The sequence below is a fragment of the Aulonocara stuartgranti genome, assembly GCF_965226115.1.
Source record: "Aulonocara stuartgranti genome assembly, chromosome: 6".
In the NCBI taxonomy this organism is placed as follows: domain Eukaryota; kingdom Metazoa; phylum Chordata; class Actinopteri; order Cichliformes; family Cichlidae; genus Aulonocara; species Aulonocara stuartgranti.
This window is the reverse complement of record NC_138944.1, coordinates 5,133,556-5,154,814: the sequence shown is the minus strand read 5'-3', so window position 1 is coordinate 5,154,814 and position 21,259 is coordinate 5,133,556. Positions and strand designations below refer to the sequence as shown.

Sequence of the window (21,259 nt, the reverse complement as noted above, 5' to 3'; positions counted from 1 at the left end):
CTGAAGATTTGACCCAACGAGCCCCAGAGCACCCTCATTAGAACACCAGCCCGCCCCCGACCCAACCTCGCGTGTGCATGTTTGTATTTGTGTGCTCGGTCTGCCAGCCTCTCACTGGTATCCACAGGCCTTAAATAACCACGCAGAGCCTGTTGCTTTTGCGATAACTATCATTAACATGCTGATTACAGGTCTGGGCATCTTAAAATAACACATACACACTGGGGCCGTGGATCAATACTTGCATGCTGGGGTAATGATGGGTCTGCCTGGCCTGCACAGATGAGAGAGATGATGCATTACGCGGGATGGAGGGAGATGTAGTGAGAGGAGAGCAGAGGAGGAGGGGCGAACAGCTGAAAACGAGTGAGACAGAGAGGTGAAGACGGATGAATGAAGAGTGATGACGACGGCGATTTACAGGCAGGCTAAAAGTCTGTTTAGTACGGTATAAAAGTGCAGTTTACACGTGGCCAGCGACAGTGACCACACACACACATGTATGAACAAAGCAAACACATGGAAACAAAAAGCCACAGCACAAAGTTGTTGTTGCATTAAATGAAAATCAGTCTGCCATAAGATGGGATCAATGGGATGAAAGAGGATGAGAGAGAGAGAGGCAGGGAAAGAGGAGAGATGTATTGTAGAGGTCTTGATAGATTAGTATATCTGTCTTTTGTCATCCCTCATGATTTCTGCCCAGAGGCAGCGCGGCGAACAAACACACTCGCACACACGCCAGCCGTAGACAAAGATGTCCATTTACAATGTACAGTGGCAGAACAATTGGTCGGGTCCTTTAGTAAGTCAAATAACATCGGAAAATAACGCGTGACCGTGCAGTTTGTGCTGGATTTATATAGCGCTGTCCATCTGCTGCAACCATAGTACAAAACATGGACGCAGCTTTTGCATCTGGCCTGCTTTTAACCTCCATTCTCTTTATGGCCAGCAGGGGGCGACTTCTATGGTTGCTTTTTTTTATTTTGGAAAATAACTACCACAGACCCGTGCAGGTGTTTGCTGATTCGCCTACTTCTCAAGTCGAGCGAAAGACTGTATATAAAAGAGGGATCTGATAAGTAATGCGCCACAAACATGCATTGTTCCTATCTGCCTGCAGGGGGCGGCCTCTGTGACTGTAAAAAGAAAGCCAGTTGTGTCCTTGAGTTTCGACTCTTTCTTAATAAAACGTTTAAATTTAGTCAGTTTTTTTCCCATGTGGAGTAAAAAGGATGACAGTGCAGGGTATTCTGTAGAGGAGGCCCACTTTATGATTGGTAAATCGCCAGAGTGCAGCGTCCTCGGTTTCTCGGGTCGGTCCATCAGATGGTGATGGCTGAAAGACATCAACTTGAGGCTTTAAAACAAGAATTCACAAACCAGTGTCACAGTGTTGTGATGTCTCCTTCCATTTTTTTTTACACCTAACATGAATGTGGCCTTTACCTGTAAGAAACCTTGTTTTTTTTGTACTATGATAACAGGCTGGCTGCACTGTCATTGCTTTTTTTTTTTTTACTCAGGTACAGCTGTAAACAAAAACAAGAGCAGAAAACACTGTTTTGAGGTATACTAATTCCTCCACTCGGTAACCTATGATAAAGTAAGTAAATGATCTCTTTGCTGAAGTGCGAGCGCGTGTTTGTGTTTTCTCACACACGCTTGGATCTTGCATTTGTTTCCTACGTGCTGCACGCAGCACACCGGATTGGACTTTGTTCTTTCCAGGTCTGGTAGAGATGTGTGTTTAAGCAGTGTAAACACACGCGTGTACGCTCAGACGCAGTCAAAGAATCACAGCAGCGAGACAACAGCCGTCTACTACTGCATGACCTAGTTATGCACACGGGAAAATTAGACAGGGGATGGAAACGGCAGCCTTTCATCCAGACACCATCCTGCTCGTGTCTCAACAGGTGATATTATAAAGGCCAGCTGATCAATTGTTTGATGAGTCCACAGGGAAGCTGGTGCATATTGCCTCCTCTAAATAAATTGTAGAGAATGATCTGATCTGGTTTCTTGACCTTTATTTAGCCTAAAGGACACGATAATATTGGTATATTTGTATTTATAAAGACTTAAGAGCTGCTATTTGTACCCAAGACCTTTTATAGACCTCAGTCAGGCTCCAACCTTCAAATCTCGCTAAAGCTTAATGATTTGTCTTGTGTTTGGGAGAGTTCAAAGACTGTAAAACACTGTATTTGATATTCCTAATGCACACTTTCCATCATGTGCCTTGGTTGTTTGGCCTCACTTTTGTAGCCATTGTCTGTTTTTGTTATGCTCGAGTTTATGTCACGAAAACAATTCACTTTGTTGGTTTGGTAAAATAAAGTTTAAATAAATGAAAAGGTCGAGTTTAAGTAGAAGAGCAAGTGGAGCTTGGATGTGAGAGACTCCATTCCACCCAGAAAGGCGCACGCACACACACACACACACACACACACACACACACACACACACACACACACACACACACACACACACACACCATTCAGCATGTCCTCTGGTCAACACATACTCCTTCAAACCGATGCAGCCAGTGAGATTTCTGGTGTCACTGCCAAGTAGCCATCAGGGCCCCTCCACTCGCTGCCACAGTGATCTGTTACCATAGCAGCCTCTCTCTCTCGCTGTAGTCCATGCTCGCTCTACCCCTCTCGCTCTCGCTCTCTGTCTTCCCCCCCTCAGCTCAGAGGCACCACTGTAGAGAGCAAAAACTGGTGAAAAGGAGAGGGGAGAAAGCTGTCGTTCCTGCTACGAGAGCATCCATAAATCTGTGCGCGCGTGCACGTGCACCAGTCTGCCCTCACGACAGGCTCTGGCGGCGGCAGAAGCCGACTGGGTTTTGACACAGCCAATCGTACTCTCGCCTTCTGTGGCACATCGCCCGGCCGAGCCAATCAGAGAAGATCGCATGTAGCGCACGCAGATACACACATAGCGCGCACTCGGGTACAGACAAACACTGACACTACATACTTTGTTTTTTGGGCTGCAGATGTCATCCTCAACACGAAACATAGGTGGAAACTTGCCACCTGTGTCTTTGATCTTTCTCAATCTGTTCTTATGTGTCAGTGTCTTTCTTTTCTCCTCACTTGCTCTCCTTCTTCCACTGCATCCCTGTCTTTCGTTTCTCGCCTCCTTTCTGCTTCTCACTCGGCCTGTTTGATGTTGCCCATGTTGCCTCGCTCGCTCTTTTGTTGTCGGGTCCACAGAGGACAGGTGTTGGACACAATCTGTCCCTATCTTACGCTCTTTCTCCTGCACATATACACACTGAAGCCTGGACACACACACGCACACAGCTGTCAGGCCCCTCCTGGTGACCATCTGGCCACGAAGCCAAGAGTCCCCCCCCTTCACTCCTTCTTTCACTTCTCTTTTTTGCTCTTGTACTAATCTTTTTCATATAGCTGCAGGCTGGACTCCTATTGGATTTGCTCCCCCATGTAGCATGATAATAACAATGTAATAGACAATGACAATCCACCTTACAAGGTGACCAACAGATCAGAGAAATTAGCAGCCGCAGGCAGAAATGTAACAACAGAAATGTCCGTCTCAAACTGAGTCTCTGTCAATATGGACTTCAAATGTGATATTTCTGCTTCCCTACATTAAGACAGCTGCACGGTGCACAGAGTAGTGAACCCCGGTCAGATTGTATATTTGTGTATTTCTTCATTACAGATGGAGACAGAAGTATTGGTCCAAGTCTCCTGTCTTGAGAAACTTTGTGCAGGCTTTCATCAACATCAGCACTGACAGCTGACAGTTTTTTAGGCTTTAATCCTGGACTAACTAATAAGCCAGTTTGGTGACCAGGATGAGAGTACAAGCAGGTTTTACTGCCAATAAAGATCACAAAAGTAATTTGGACAAACTCTGTGCTACAGTTACACTTTATCAACACACCTGAATCAAATGATTAGTTCATTACCAGGCCTCTGAAGAACTTCAAGACATGTTGAGGAGGTCATTTGGCATTTTAAATCAGCTGTGTTGGATCAAGGACACATGTAAAACCTGCAGGACACCGACCCTCGAGGCCTGGAGTTCGACACTCCTGGTCTAGATCAGAACTGGCTTCTTAATCTTAGATTACAGCCTAGACATTCAATAATCATTTTATGACCCTTTTCACCTAGCTAATGTTCCAGTTATATCTATGTATTAGCTTTTTTTAGTAATACATGATAAAAACATTCATTAGAACATTTATATTTAATAAAACCCACTTTTTCCTTTTAATTTTTACACTGTGAAACAATGAAAACCACAGTTTCTCTATAGCTTTATGCATGAATCTACAGAAAGTTTCAAACCAAAGCAGGTTTTTTGTTTTTCTTTGTTTTGTTGAAATATGAGGTAGAGGAGTTCATTTTCACTTATCATTTCACTTATTTGGAGTCAGAAGAGACTCAAAAATAATTTTATGTGAAACTATGCTGCTTATACTAGACCTTCAAAATATCATTAAAACTGTTGCCACTATACCTCCTTGAGCTGGCAGCCCATATACTAGAGTCTCCACAGCATGATCCTACATTCAGACCACTTTCTGTGTGTCACTGCCCTCACACTCTCCTCGTGTTTCATGTCTAATCCCTGCGCTGTCCTGGGCCAAACATGGCCCAAAAGTCATGAGCTGGTCGGCATGGGTTACAGCCAGATGTGTCCCAAATGTCACCACACACCTAATATCTGGTCTTGGTAAAGTCAGCCTGTCGTTTCTGTGTTAAATCTACGCTGTAGGTACATAATAGCAAACCCTTCTGAAACCCACCATCTCTGTAGAAATGTAGCTACGTCGTGCCAACCGAGCCCCCATCACAGGCTTGACATGAACTCAGTGCAGAAGTATAAATAAAGCTTGAGTCAGTGTTGTCATCAACATTCATCTATCTAGGAATTTACTAGCTTTAAATTTAGCTAATTTGCCAAACTCTGATCAAAATCTGGTGCTGTAGTATATCCGCAGTCTTATTCTTTCAGTCTCTACCCAGAGCTCGTGAGCACAGGCCAGGGTTGGAACGTAGATCAACCTGTAATGTACGTGCAGCTCTCTCCTCGCCACAGCAGACAAGTACCATCCTTCTCAGTGTCCCGCTCGACTAAGAACAAGACCCCGACATAAAAGCTGCTTGACTTGGGGCAGCAGCTCATCCCTGACCTGCAGTGGTCACTCTGCGCTTCTCTGGATGATCACAGACTTTACGATCGTCGATCTTCTGCTTCACACGCAGTTGACAACCAATCCAGTGCAAGCTGGAGGTCAATGTCTGATAAAGGGAAGAGAATTACATCATCTGCAAAAATGCTGAGATGATATCCTGAAACCTGCGCTGGCAGAGACCACCCTCACCGTGAACAACTCTGACGTTGTGCCGTCAGTGTGAACCCGAGTCCTGCTACGGCAGTAGCAGAACTAAAAACCATCTAAAGTTAAATACACACTGCAGGCAGTTAGAGCATATTTGCCTCATGCTAGGCTCAGGGCATGCTGGTGTGTGACAGGAGGAGCAAACAGTTTCTAGCTTCCTGTCTGTGTTTCAGGAGCAAACGCCTTTTTCAAGTCGATTTTCCAGCGTAGCGGAGCGCGGTCACATCAGCAGGTGGGGGGTCATTCTCAGGAGGGTCGTTGCTCGTCGGATTAGGACTCACAGTGTAGCAGGACCACCTCTACTTTTCATGTGCTTCATGAGCAGAGCACACAGCCGTCTCAGATAGACGGCTGGTGACGTCTCCAACATCCAGATAACGAGGCTGGAAAGTATAATAGTTTTTTTTTTTTAATTAAAACTGCATATGATGAATTTGGTGCTCTTGACATGAGTTTTTAAAAAGCAATAATCCAAACAGAAATGGAAAACGATGATGTAACGTCATTAGGAAAAGTAAGAAAACCCACCTGTGAGATACGGTAAAAACTGTACCTCTGGGGTCTGCGTGGACCCCGGCCGGTAGGATGAGAATTAAAGATGATATTTATAAAGGTAATTGTTCAACAGTTGGTGCTTATAAACTATAAACTGTAATTTCATGTGAGCAATCATCTCAACAGTTTTGTTTTTTGGTTTTTTTTATAATCGTCAGTGTCCCACTGAGCTGCACAACAATAATTTCATCATCACATGCAAAAATATCTCCCTAATTATGCCGTTATGCTCTGTGTATTTTGTCTGTTTCTTTCTCCTGTTCCTCCTCTGTTGTTCGTCGCTGCTGGTTGGACCCATGTTGTTGAGTAAGAGAGGAGAGGGGAGGAAGAAGGGAGGGGGACAGAGAGCGAGAGAGAGGGGGTGGATCTGTTGATTTACTAAAGACTCAAACACGACCAGTGTCCCCTCCCACACACCCACACTTCCTCTCTCTCCTCACCTCTCCTGTTCCCTCTCTCTCTCTCTCTCCCTCGCTCTCTGTGTCTCTCTGGGTCTCTCTCTCGGCCCCCACCCCCTCCTGGCGCGATGGTACAGCTCCAGAAACAGGAAGGAGCCGCAGCTCTATAAATAGAGAGGAGCAGCTCAGCCAGGAACCACACACACACACACACACACACACACACACACACACACACACACACACACACACAGTTTCCCCTCTCTTGTCCCCTCATTTTCTCTCTCTCTCTCTCAGTGTTGCTTCTCTGCTCTCACTCTTTGCCCTCTTTTTTACTTACTTTATCTTGAGAATGTAAACACACACACACACACACAGACACAGACACACACTTGTAGCGATGCACACAGTCCTTGACTCGGAAGATAATTAGTTGTGCGTTCAATGCTAATGGTTTGTAAAAGTGTTTGTTAGCACACGTGACTCCTTAGCCTTCCTCATTTGTATTTTTACCCCCCCCGCCCCCCCTCCTGTCACTGCTCTCTCACACTCACACATATCAGGGTCTCTGTTATTGAGTCAGTGGGGTTGGAGGTGGAGGAGGGAAGATGGGGAAGGAAAAAGTGATGGGTTTCTCTGGCCTCTAGGTTTTTATGTCAGGTCAGCAGGTTTGAAAGTGCTGATGACACATGTGCACACACACTCTCTTGTTTCTTTCTGCGCACTAACACAACATGCAACATGCTCAGTGACAAACACCTGCTATAAGCTACACCACAGTTGTGTTTTTGGCGAGTGCTCTTATTGTTGTGATCCTTATTTAAGATGTGAGAGTTTGTCCTGAAACGTGGCACGTTTGAGTTGGATACATTTGAGTGGATGTAGCTTCCTCTTCTGTAGGGTGAAGACAACGCGAAAGAGCCTTAAATTTAAATTCTTTTTAATGGCCACAAGGGGGCGATAGCTGTGGTTTGCGGTCCTATAGAAGTCTATGGGAAAAAGGCCTTCTTCCCTGAAGTCTGTAAACACTTTCCTGATGATTTTATAGGCTCAGTCACACATTTCAGGTCACACTGAATAAAATAAGTCCATTTTGTAAATTCTGAGGGTTCCTGAGGGAACTGTTAGTCATTCTTCCACAGGTTCATCTCTGGAAACCTTGTGAGTTTTACTTCCTCAGACTCTCGTTGTTTAAAGGTTCCTTTTTAGTGATCTTGGCTCAAGCTGAATAACACACGAGTTAGTTTTATGTAGTTAGCAGAAGCCAAAATCATAGTTAGCCCAGCCCTAGGTAGTGCTCCTGTAACCATCCCTGAGGCAGTAGCATGCTTGTCCAGCAACAGGAACTAAGTGGTTTTAAAGTTTTGGTTGATCCTTTTTAAATGTACAACTTCCAAAGGCAAGTTTTTCTTCAGTTCAAAGACTTTTGAGTTTCTGCACGAAACAGCAAAGGCTAGACTGACGTCGTTGCACATAATCTTGTTATTTTTTTCTAGCTGAAAAAGAGGAATTACATCTGTGAACGTGTGCAGAATATTGAATCTAGGGGTGGAAAAAGTGGGTTGATTTAAAAAAAAAATAGTAAAAAGAAAAAAAAGGTGTTTAGAGGATTAGAAGTGTGTGTGTGTGTGTGTGTGTGTGTGTGTGTGTGTGTGTGTGTGTGTGTGTGTGTGTGTGTGTGTGTGTGAGTGTATTGAAATCAGGGGTGTAGAGGTCCCCCGTGTACAGGAGGCAGACTGGCAGGCGCTTTCTCACACATACACCCTTTTCTGGGACGGCAGCCAAATGTTTCTTTTGTTTGTACCTTCCTCTTGTCACTTGGAGTTTTCTGTCCTTCACTCACACAGACGCTTTGTTTTTGTCCATTTAATGCTCCGATTTTTGGGATCTGGTCAGTAAAAAGCCAACGACCGTGTGTCTAAAAAGATTCACATATAAAACGAGTGTAAAGGATTAGAAGGTGAGAACTGTACAGGCCAGTGTTTCACACACACAACTTGACTTTTCCCCTGAATGTGAGAAGAAATCAAAGTCGGTGGTTTGTTCCATACATTTCCGGTCCATGTACACGTTTTGCATGTCAGCATGAGAGTGGTCGCAGTTTGAAACCAAACCCTTACACTGCTCATCTAAGGACCAAAGTTTCCTTCTGGTCCAGAACCAAGCTCAAGTCTCTTATTATCGACAGGTGTTTCCAGCCAAGCAAAGCCCCCGTATGTCAGGAACATTCATGTTAAAGCTGTCCTGAAGGCTTTCGGTGTCTTGCTCAAGGACACTCCAGCAGGATGGATGCTTGCTGACGTGTGCTTGAACCAGTGTCATTGACTGGAAGGACATACTGTCACGTACTCCTGCCTGTTTTCACACGCTCCCGTTGTTTTCACTGAAATTCAACAGGAAGACTGCGTATCATAAAAGTTAACTCCACGTCTAAAATCCCTCCATCTGTATGTGGAGTGTCAACCTCTCAGTCTTGCAGCGAGCCAAAACCAGACCCTCTTTTCACTTTGCCTCTGGTCACATATAGAAAATGCAAAGAGGGGGATTGTGAGATATCACAGCAAACACTAACTTCTCCTCGGCAGCTGCTCCCGGTTTCTTTTAAAAAGAGCCAGCCAGGAAACCACTGAAGTCATCTGTCACTTTTCTATAGAGGATATGAGGATCAATAGAAGTGTAGCCGTGCTGCAGCTTGTGTGAAAAACTTAACATACATCTCACAAACAAGTGCGGTAACAAATGTTTTTTCTCTCTGTACGCCTTTGTGTCTCCTTGACAATGTTCGTGGTGAAGTAATACCAACAAATACATTTAAATAAGTTTTTTCCACATAATATTTACATGCAGTAAATATTATGCGAAGAGAACATAGAGAACAGTCTGTGTTGCTCCAGATGTGTTTACCTTACATTATCATTGCAATATAGAACCGCACAAAAACACGTGAATAAAATCCACTATTTCAACAGAATAGGCATAAAACTGGGATATAGATAGTGACTTTACCCACTGGTTATGACAGTTGGGCTATAAAGTCTACAATGATGTTGGATGTGAAGAGGGGGTTGGATGAACCGCATGCTCATTGACTTGTGAGTGAACTAAGTAGCTCCTTAGATTGCCATGACCTGGATGACTGAGAACCTTCACAGACGACCTTTGAGTGAAAACTCCAAAAGTTGATTCTGTTCATCTGGACGTAGCATTTTCAATGGGAGAAAACGCTACGTCCAGATGAACAGAATCAACTTTTGCAGATTTACTTACCTGGATGATTGAGGATGCATCAAGACCCTTTGAGTGAAAAGTTATTAGCCAGTGCCCATTCCTGGATAATCCTCCTTTCATTTATAAATTATTTTATTTACTGTCTTAAAACTAACAACTGAGCCAATAAAGTTTTAAACTGCTCACTGAGGTCACAGTGGAGCAGAGGGTTTTTTGGGACTTTTATGTTTTCAACCTTATTTTTTTGTAACTCGAGCAGTCGCCCCCTGCTGGTTATGAAAATAAGTGCAGATTTCACTCATTCTGGTTTTGGTATTACATTTCAGACAAAGAATCTACATCCGTCTTTCATAGTGTCTATGTTTAGCCGTAGATGCTATGGAAACATCTACAGTAGGAGAACCACAGGAGTCGCCCCCTGCTGGCCGTTAAATAGAATGCAGGTTCAAGGCACTTTTGCACTGGCTTTGCGGTTCAGATCTAGAAGCTCTTTTATTTTGTCTGTGGTAGGCACCCAGTTAGCATTTACAGAGTCAAATTTATACAACAAAACTGAGATTTTACTGGTGACTTATTATCTTGTCAATTAAATGGGAGAAAGAAATATCACACTATTCAGCTCGTCTAAAAGCCAGAAACACTAAAACTTGAAACTGCAAAGCACAAAACAACAGGGAAGCTGTCATCAGTTTATCAGGAGAAGCTGACAAACATGGTGCCAAATCAGCTGAAGAGTACCTTGGATCTTCAAAAGAGCACTGAATCTCTAAAATGGTCATTTCAAATTAAAACCCTGATCAGTGTTCACTTGGAACTGTTCAGCTATTCTTTGGACGTGACTACTCACCCCATACAGGTTTCTGATGTGCTAGCTTTACATGGCAGAGTTTACAGTGAACCTTATTATAGTTTATTTTTTAAAGTGCTTAAAAAGTCTGATAGGTAGACGAAAGCAAGGCTGACAATAAAGTACGTTTTATATGAGGTGGCGCCATCGGAGAATATTATCAAAAGAGGAATTAAGGACACATGTAATAAAGACTGTTCCAAGCAGGAGTGAATGCAGATCTACTTTGAAATTTTTGCACTGACCCTTGATTTTTGTCGGCCGCAGAATGTTTGAAAACCGCCGTATAACAGCCTGTTAGACAGGTGATGGTTTGAAATTTGGTGGTTACAAGCCTTTAGCCATCCGCCCATTATTACCACACCACACACACACACGCACACAAACACATTTCCTTATTAAAGACCTGTTTGATTTAATTGACTCATTTCACGGTCTAGTGGGCCAGACCAGGAACAACCACACTCTCACAAACACACTCAAAGCGTGGCACACACAGGCCCGCACCAGGGAAAACAAGTGAAATTTAAATTATGGCTGATACTCATGCGTCTGTTTGTTTCAGTGGGTGCAGAAATGTAACTACTTGAACACACTCGATCCACAGGGTGTAATTCCTCTCTGCAGCCTCACTTTACAGAGCCTTCGTCTCTCCTCATAGACAGGTGTGCAGGTGTACTCGCTTTAAGTGCTAGCAAAAATAAAGGTTATTCTTTTATTTTCTGTCTAACCAGCCAAGTGTTAAATCAGTGTGCAGCTTGGTGTGTTTGTGTCTCTGGGAGTTGGACTGTAAAGCGCCTCAGAAGCTAAAAAAAATCTCTTAAATGTGGCCTGCCATGTCATTTGCAACCAGAGTTGAATCAAAGTCCTTCCTCTTGCCTAACCTTCAATACCACAACCAGCATCCTGGGGGGGAAAGTGAGAACCAGATTTTCGGTAGTTAGCACTGGTCTGTTACTGCCCAAAATGTTCTGGCTGGGCATAAATAAATAAAGTGCTGGATAAACACATGACAAAAAAAGAGTCTGTTTCTATACACCTCATTGAGACCCATTCAGCCTACCAGAGCGGAATCTCAACTGGCATGTGGTTACATGTTATTTCCATTACAATGCTTTAAACCTGCATTCTTTCTAATGGCCAGCAGGGGGCGACCCGTGTGGTTGCCAAAAGAAGTCCGGTTGTATAGAAGTCTATGAGAAAATGACGCTGCTGCACACTTGATTTATGACCTTATTAAACATTTTCCTGATGGGTTTTTGGTCTCAGTTGCTTTTTCAACTCTTATACCGCAGGGTCTTCATTTTCTTATGTGTGGCCAGATTTATAGTGAAATATCCAGCAAGTCTTAGCTATTTCTGAGCCAGATTCAGATAAGTAGTGCCAGTGTGGACTGGGTTTTGGCTTTAAAAAAGCACTACTGTCACTATTTACAAATTTACTGATCTACTAACGTTTGCAACATGCCATTTACTGCTATTTAATGATGTTTAACCCTGAAAACATGTCTTAATTAATTTTGACATTGAAATAAACTGACTGTGCCTGTGTTTAGAAATCAGTGCAGCTTTTGTAAGTCACCTGTAAAACCGAGCACGCCTATGAGCACTATTTGCGGATTGTTATCACACGCTTAGTTTCCAGAACTAAGATGGCCAAAATGGTCAAGTTGAAGTTTACAAACCAGTGGGTGACGTCACGGGGAGTACGTCCATCTCTCGTGTGCAGGGACAGGTAAGAAAAGCGGGAGTGGAGGAAGAACTGACTTGCAAAGGAAGGTGTGATGAACAGCTTCGTGGCATTGATGAAATGTGTTGCAGTTATTTTTCACAGAAGATGCCACTGTTATATGTCTTTTGGTTAGGTGTATCTTCAGTGATGTTGTCGTAGTAGCAATAAATGAGTCTCATTTTAGAGACAAATGATTTCACGTTTTTTTCCCCCTTAGATTAAGAAACATGAAGCTAGCTACCTTCACATATAGTTTGTAATTTGAAATAAATACCCCGAACTGTCTCGACGCGGAGTCGTTCCTTTAATGCTGGGACTCGAATTTGATGCAATGCTTAAGTTTCCAGAAGAGCGAGCCAAAGAAAGGAAGGAGGGAAGAGAGAGAGGAGGAGAGGGAGGGAGAGAAGGCAGGGTGTCGGAGAGTGAGTAAGTGAGCGAGAGGAGGAGAAGGAAAAAGGAGGAAGACGAAGAAGACGGAGGACGCTGCGCACAAAGCACCAGAGCAGCAGGTTGCTATAACAACAGCACCTTAGTGGCTCCATCTCTGTCTCTCTTCTCTGCCTCCCTCTCCTTCTCTGATCACCCTCTCATCGTTTGCTCCCCGCTGTCATTTGGAGCGCTATGCCTTTCCATCAAGCCACCTATCTAGCCCCCCCCCCCCCCCCCCCCCCCCCCCCCCTCCACACCTCTTTCTCTGCTTCACCCTTTCTCCTCCTCTTTCTCCTCTTCTTCATCTTCATGTTCTGGTAGCTCCTCCGCTCAAAGGAGAAAGACCATCTGCCTGACAAATAAATCCCTTCTTCCTCCTCGCGAGCGTGCGTGTCTCTCTCTTTCACCTTTGTCTCTCCTCGCTTTTGTCGTTCTCCCTCTGTCTGTTGTGGGAGCAGGCAGAGGAGCAGTCAGCAGGTGTTTATGTCAAAGAATACAGGAGGCAAAACAAGCAGCGCTCTCCTCCTTTTTTTTCCCTCTCCTGTCTTTAGTCTTTTATATTTTTTTTATTTTTTGAACTCCAATGCTCTTTTCTTCCCTCTAGCTCTCGCTAACCACTCCAGCTTGATTAAACTACTTCAAAAATCTTTGTCTATGAGTCTCGATGTCATCTCTCTTCTCGCGGCCTGGATTCTTTCTCTTACACATGCAAACGCTCCTCCATTCCTCTCGATTCCGTCGGCTTCAAAGGTATTTCATTGCTGTGATTGTCAGAAAGAAACGCTGCTAGGTTCAGTGTGATTCACAGGTTTAATTAGGTTGTTAATTGTGCTAAAATAAAAGAAATTTGCTACAGTGAATACATAAAGTATTTTGCACCAGCACCGGATCCTTTCACGTTCCCTCGGGCAGCAGCATGCTGACTCCCCGAGCAGGCAGGACCACAGTGCTTTGGTCTGGTCTCCTCTTTTTTTGTTTCCTTTGTTTCTTTCTCCAGATTCACGATCCTATTAAGAAGGTTAAATGGTTTTTTTTGTGTGTTTTTTTTTTTTAAGTGGGTGTGTATTTAAAACCTGTACGTGTGTGTGTGCGTGTGTGGGAGGGTGCGACAGTTCACACCACCTGGATAATTATGGGAGTTTTTATAGGTGGGCTTTGAAAGACGAGTCTGTTATTACCAACATGAGTCACTGGCATTTAGGGAAAGCCTGTAACACACACACACTCAGACACACAAACACACACAGACAGAGGAGGCCTGAATTATTTAAACCCATTGATTGCAGGACCACACACACACACACACACACACACTGAAATCGTGTCGTGACAGTGGAAACGCGTGTTTTCCTTTTTTTTTGTTCCTTAGTTGTTGCTTTAATGGCTAAAAGATCAACACACACACACACAGACACACACACAAATGCATACACTGTAGTTTCTTTTTTGGTTGCCAATACTAATACTGTTTATCATGTCATGAAGATAATTATGCTGACTGTCAGTCAATGTGGAGAGCAGAAGAGGAACCTCTAGCACACACACACACACACACTGCAACATGAAGCACACATCATCCTTTTTTTTTTTACTTTCTTGGTTTACTGGAGTGTGAATGTGTGCGTGTGTGTGTGTGTGTGTGTGTGTGTGTGTGAGTGTGTGTGTGTGTGAGTGTTTTCCTGCCAGCTTGAATGGGTCCACCTCCGGGTCAGAATACAATCTGAATATATTTTGTCTGTTGTTCCATCTGAATAACAAAGAGCTAAGTGCGCATTTGCACACATACACGTATCGGTGGTGCTTCCATTGTGTACGTGTGTGTGTCTGTGTGTGTGTTTGACTCTTTCACATGCGACAGTGGAGAGTGTGGATTTTACAAAATATTTTGCGGCTTCTGAGCTGAGGAGGCTGTTTGAAATGTAGATGTGCAGGCGGCACGTGCTGTATAAAAGACTTGTAAAAGGCTCCCATCCACGCGTGTTGGTGAGTCTTTGCATCTTTGTTCAAGCAGCTTTTCTACACGTTGATAACAACCACTATATAAAACCATTAATGCAATATAAGATTACAGCTGTTTTCTATACAAACCATGGGTGAGGTCACCATCCTGAACTCCAATCCTACGCCATCAGAATTTGTATTTATTAGGAATTGTTCTCTCAAATCAGGTGACAAATAACAATCAAGACAGGAAGCGATTAGGTGTGATTTCGCAACCAGAGAATGCAGAAAGTCAATGATATTTAGCAACTTGAGAAATAAGCGCTGATGATGTGAAGTGAGGCAGGTTGGTCTCGATTTGAACTCTTCTCAAGTTCAAAGCTGATTCCAAATTCAAGAGAAGCAGACATCTCCAAAACAGTCTCGAACAGAGGTCAGAGGAAGAACAGGTACATTCGATTTGAGGGTGACCTGTCCCTTTACGATTGTAAAGATGGAAGTATTTATAGCATCCGGTCTTTGGACATGAAATTGAAAGTGAAGCCATGACTAAAAATGATAATCTTTTTGATTGAATCCTGCACTATTTCTAAGGTTCGTGTGGGAGCATCAAATTTGTACCCTGGGAACCTTTCATAAATGAGGTCCCCGCTTCCCATTCGTCATTTTAATAGCATCAGCTATTTTTCTGCCAACTTCATTAGGGTTTGAAATTAACAGGAGTTGGGGGTAAAATTGAGATTGAGAGTTTATTAAATTGCACAGAAATTGCACAGGAACCTAACTTGTTATTCTCTTTGCCTCTTTTTTTTTTTCATGGCAATTTGATTCTTGCACATTTCTTAGCGTTTACTTGCGTCTGCGTTGTGCCCGCTTCTTTGTTTAATCTCGCATGGGCAGTGAATGCATTCAGCTTTGATTTAAACATGTGGCCATCATCTTTGTTGTTTCTTAACAACTCAATCTCGGGTGCTGTAGAAAATACATTCCTACTAAAATAGATCCACGTTCAGAGTTTTTTTTATCTTCGGGAAAGCAATGATAAAAGTATCACTGCTGCACTGAGCTGAAAGCCCTCTATCATCAGTCACACTCAGTTGTTAGCTAACTGTAAAACTCCCCCCTGCTGACAATTATACAGCAGAGTCTTCCCCGTCACCACTGCTCCGTAAGACTGTCGATTTTTAACTGTATCCACTTGAAAAGCTCATTTTTGCTTTTATAAAAAAAAAAAAAAGGCCAAACTGGTGGGATTTTTTTTAGATTTTCTGCCTCTTTCTTTGTCTCGGGTGTCTCCTGCCATTACTCGGGTTATGTCACATGCCTCCGTACATCCTGTCCTCTCCCACACAGGTCTATGACAGTGATTACCTTAACTGCCAGCCAGCGTTTGTTAGCACCCCGTCGTTATCTTATGCTGTGAGACACGGAGCGGCGGAGGCTTCCTACAGTAAGATGTGGGGCCGATGTTAATAATGGGCCAAATACTCCAGATGTTCCTTTGACGTTTCTTTACCTCCTCGGAAAAACAAATGCTGGTATTGTTCATCAGGAGGGCTGCTAGCCTTCTCTTGTCTTTCCTCCTGTCTTAGTTACTTTGTTTGGGATTAAAACTTTATTCAGGTTAGCTGTCATGAATGTTTTTACTGGCAGAGGGCTCTGATGTGTCTGAGATAGATCAGATTCTGCAGATCAGCAGGTTTATCGAACTAAAACCAGCTGTGCAAAAACAAAATAAAAATGCGACTTTTATAAAAAAGAGAATTAACTGATATTGTGTTCTTACAAAACTGAAAAAAACATATACAGGAAATGTCTTTTTCAGTTTGTTCCACTATGTCATCACATCCTTGACTATCAGGGTTTTCTCTATTATTCTAAGAGAATTTTGGTTTTTGTGTGCTGATAAAAGCTGGTCAGTTCTTTCCTCACAGACACCAGCCATGATTTCTTAAAAGAAATGCAGATTTTATTGTTCACTTTTGTGCTTCACCTCAGTTCACCATCTTTGGCCCAGTGAAGCTTTTCTGAATCATGTTCATATGATCATTTTCTTTATACGATTTTAACTTTTGTGGATGCAGTGGGAAATGATGCTCACTGACACTGGTTTTAAGAAGTGTTCATGAGCCCTTGCAGTTACTTCCACTACAAAATCCTGTCTCTTTTTATCGCAGTTTGGCCCGGGGCAGCTCAGTATTGTTTTCCAGCCTAGTCCCTCACATGCAGAGATTTCTCTGAATCATTTATTGATATTATGTATTCTTTCCTGTTTTGCGTTCTTCTTAAATCATGAACTATTTGCCCACAGTCTTTCGCAGAGCGTTGAACCCATCTCCACCTTTGCTTCTGGAAAAGTTTGCTGTGGCTTCCCCAACTCATTGTTGCAACGCAAAATTGGCATTTATATTTTTTTACAGCAAGTAATTTGACAGTTTTGCCATTTGATATGGTGTTTTTTTTAAATACAGGCTTTAACTCTTTTCCAAATTGCTCACTTTTAGTAGCGTCTGAACATATTTGGAAAAACACTTGTTGTGAAATCAATTTCTAAGCATAATATCTTCGCCCTGTCTTCCACTTGACCAAAGAGCAGTTGCAGAGAGCAAACACCACATTAATTTTCGCTTACAGACTCATCACCACCACTGTGTATATAGCACTGTCATCATGACAAATTGTGTGAGTAAATGCGGCAACGCTGTGATAATTTACTTAACTTTAATTTTTTCATGTAAACTGAATGTTCGAATGTTCATTATCTTGTTCCATTTCAGAACGAGCACTTTAATGTAATTTTGGACACCACTTTGCACTCTCCTGTTTTTTTTCCTTTTTTTGTCATTTTAAGTGCTCTGAACTGTTGTCTCACTTACATGATTTTTTGTGCAGAAAGATTACTCTAATTCTCGGGTGGGTTTCTACCATTAATCGTCACGATAAAGATTAAAATATATCCACAGTGTAAAGTTGATATTTAAAAGAATTTCTCCCGAGGCGAGTGTTGGGAAACATGCCCTGAAACCCTCCTACAGGATTTACATCTTTTTCTGTGTTTTTTCTTTCTTTCTTTTTTTTTTTATTGCATCCGTGAAGAAATAGGGAACGTGGACTGAGAAAAATCCCTGGCCTGCACGCCTAATTTCAGAGAATGAATCCGAGCTTAACATGTAATTGATTTGTCTTGGTGATATTTTGATCTTCAGTACACTTACTTCCTTCCCTCCTTCTCATGACAGTTCTCTGTGTGTGGAGAGGAAGAAGCCTGTTGTTATATTGATTTGTATCTCATGTTGTGTTCATGATTAGCCCCCTGAAGACCACAGAAAAGTTCCTGTTACTAACACGTTCCATCTCTGGTGGCCTCCAGCTTTAAAGGACACTCATTGGGGTTTTTTTCTTCTTGTGTTCTGCTTTGAGTGGCTTTGCATAAATCATAGTTTCTTAAACTAGGCCGCGGTACAGCCATCCATTCTCTGAAATAAGCTACCTTAGCTCTGCTGTATTGCTAGCATGCTGTAGCGATAATCACAATCATAAGGTGATTATGGGGTTGCTTTCTGAATGTGAATTGATCCAAATGAGACCATCCTTCCAAACAGAAGATAAGACACACAAGATAACTTCTTAAAGTGGTCGTGTTGTGCTTATTTCCAGGGTCACATTAGCATCCTTTGCAGGATTCACAGTTCAACATAGCACAGTCCCTCAGTCGATCCAGTGACTGAAATAAGCCACTGTATCTCTTCCCATTTAAAGCCAACTTTCTTCTAATTGGCTAGCTCTCAGAAGCAGGAGGCTTGACAAGCACTAGGTTGGAGCGTCTGTGCTTGAGATGGCTCTGTTGTGGACACCTCTTTCTGATAGCAAACAGTTCCAAGAGTAGAAAAACTTTTGGCTCACAGGGATTATTTGCACATACAGTTTGTGAGTATATCTAGATAACTGTAAATAACAAAAGTGTAATTCGGCCTCTTTACCATCTTTTATTTCTGTTTCAGCTCCAGGAGACTGTAAAGAGAAAACTGGACAGCGCACGATCGCCCCTCAACGGAGACCAGAATGGGATCTGTGATGGAGGCAACTACTCGCCGACCACCAAACGGGTACGGAAGGAAGGCTCCAGCGGCATGGACTCACTAACAGGACTCCCTAATAACAATAATAACAACAATGTGCCGCCCATCTCTCCACTGCATCACCAAATGGACATTAAGCCCTTACACTGCGGGCCTAACACTTCTGCCGGTAACAACACTACAAACAGCAATGGGAACCATGTAGGCCGGACATCAGATGAGCTGGGGAAGAACGGTGGCAGCCACCTTCCAGACATGAAGCTAAATGGCTCACTGGACTTGGAGGACAGCTTCGGCCTCCTCAAAGACTTGAAACAGGAGCCCCTGGATGACGGGGGTGGAATGGAGTCGTCTGATCCCCAGTCTCTGTCCAATCAGAACAAGCTGTTCTCTGACATTAACCTCAACGACCAGGAGTGGCAGGAGCTGATCGATGAGCTGGCCAATACTGTGCCAGAGGACGATATGCACGACCTCTTCAACGAGGACTTTGACGAAAAGAAAGAGGCTGAGTTTGGCAGGCCGGCAAACAATCAGACGCCGGGCCCACAGGAAGCAGCCGGGAATACGACAACAGCGGGAGGGGGGGCCGCGCCAGCAGCACTGCCTCCTCCTCCACCTCAGCCTCCACAGGGAGGCCCACAGGTTCCCATGGGTTCACCACAGGTCAGTATCAAGAAAGTTAACACGATGTCCACTGGAAGGGGTATTTAACCCAAACTCATAATCTAAGTCATGACCACCTCAGGTGAATCAGACTTCTGTATTTATTTATATGATATATGTCTCTCACTGTTATTTCTGAAGATAAAATTATAGCTCTTAGAGCGCAGTCGCTGCTCTTTTAAGATTTCTTCACTGATTCAACTTTTTGATCCGATTGATTTAAGTCCAAACTGGTTTTAAACGACTAATACCTGAATGAAGCTGTTAATTATGTGATCAACAAGAAACAAACCTGAAGTGGTTTCTAAGTGTATGAGAGTATTGATGTGTTTCATAAGCTACCTGTGAAGCATTTTGGTCTTACACAAGCAGCTTTTAGCAAAACACAAAAATGAATAAAGGAAAAAAATCTCTAAAGTAAGCAAAACTTCTACTTAGGAATTTGCTGCATTTCTGCAGTTCATTAATCCTCGATTGTATTCTCCACATCCATCCAAGTGATGTAAATTGTGTCATCAGCTTGAGACCTGATTCCTGAGAGTCATTCCTGTTATGCTTCTTTGAGGTTAGATTGATGCACAGTTCAGTACAGAAATGATATATACTGCCCAACGGAATATAATCAGCCCGGAATGCAGGCCAACACAGAAAATGTCAAACTTTCTGGACATTTCTCAGCTGTTCTAACTGCATTAAAGTGAAGTTGGTAACACATTTGCCTAACATGTGGAAGACCTCTAGTTTGAAACTTGGGAGGAAACATAGGTCCCTGGGAGTGTTGTGTCAGTACGGGCATCTGGCATAAAAATCTGTGCCATATGAAAATATGAAAATTCATCCTCTGTGACGACCTGTTGTGAATAAGGCTGCAGCTGAAAGAAGCTTCTAAGTAAAATGACAACTGCCTTGCCAGCTAAAGTTATTGGGCCTAGATGCTCTGTAGGCTCTGTGGTGGTCGCACAAGATAGATTAACTCTCTGTGGCGTTATTATGAAATACAGCAAGCAGTTTATCCGGTGGTTGGCAGTCTTCATTGTTACAAGCGTCTCTGTGAAGCTTAAATTCAGAAGCACAGAGGTTTCCAAATAGCACAGAGAGAGAAACAGCTGCTTCTATTTCATTTTTTCAGTTTTCTAGCGACACCTAGCACCTCAAAGACTCCAGAAAATCAAGCTTTGTTGGCCTGTTGATGCCATTTCATGCAAGCAATGAGCAATGCAGCAACCACAGCTGTGGCTTCCTGGTCTTGCTGTAATTGGGGCAAACTTACAGTTACAAAGTAAACCTTACAAATGGAACAAATGCACTATCATAAGTTAACTTCATCGGAAGGTAAAGGCGACTTCCTTTTCAAGCCAAATAGCATTCAGCAGTAAACTGCTTGTTAGTTTTGTCACGGTCCGCTGTGACAGACCGTGTGGAGAGTGCGTGGAGGACTCAGGTGCGGACACGAGTGACACGGGAGTAAACTTTAAACAAAAGCGAGCCTTTTATTGTGGCTGGTAACGCAAGAGAAACAAACAAGAATAAGGGCAGCTCAAAAGCAATAACTAAACAGAAACCTAAACTGGGAATGAACTAAGGTAAGGCTATGAATACAACAGACCGGGCATGGAAACATGGAGGGTGGGAACACAGACGACGCGACACAGACTATATGAAACACAGAGACTAAATACACATGAGGGATGATCAGGGGAAGTGGATGCACACGGGGAACACAGGTGACACTGATAATCATAACAAGACACGGCAGGAGTGAACGTAACACTGATGGGAGATGGGCAAAGTAAAACAGGAAGTACACAGAGGTTCAAACAGGAGGAGAGAGAGCACGGGGAGAACGCAGACATAACGGGCTGGGGAAAACATAGAATAAAACACAAAGAGAGACGAGGGCTCATAAATACACAGAGGGGCACACAGGGGGTAAGAGTCACGAAGGGAAAACACATAAGGAACAACGTAACAGATCAACCCAGGA

At 43.2% G+C, this 21,259-nt stretch overlaps 1 protein-coding gene across 1 annotated transcript in view; it reads left to right on the top strand.

Moving 5' to 3' along the window:
- Nucleotides 1-21,259, top strand: part of maml3 (mastermind-like transcriptional coactivator 3) — a 133,468-nt gene that overhangs the window by 40,546 nt on the left and 71,663 nt on the right. Inside the window, exon 2 of the mRNA XM_082537172.1 lies at nucleotides 18,532-19,275. Within this exon, the coding sequence (XP_082393298.1) occupies nucleotides 18,532-19,275 (744 nt within the window). The remainder of the gene's footprint in view (nucleotides 1-18,531; nucleotides 19,276-21,259) is intronic.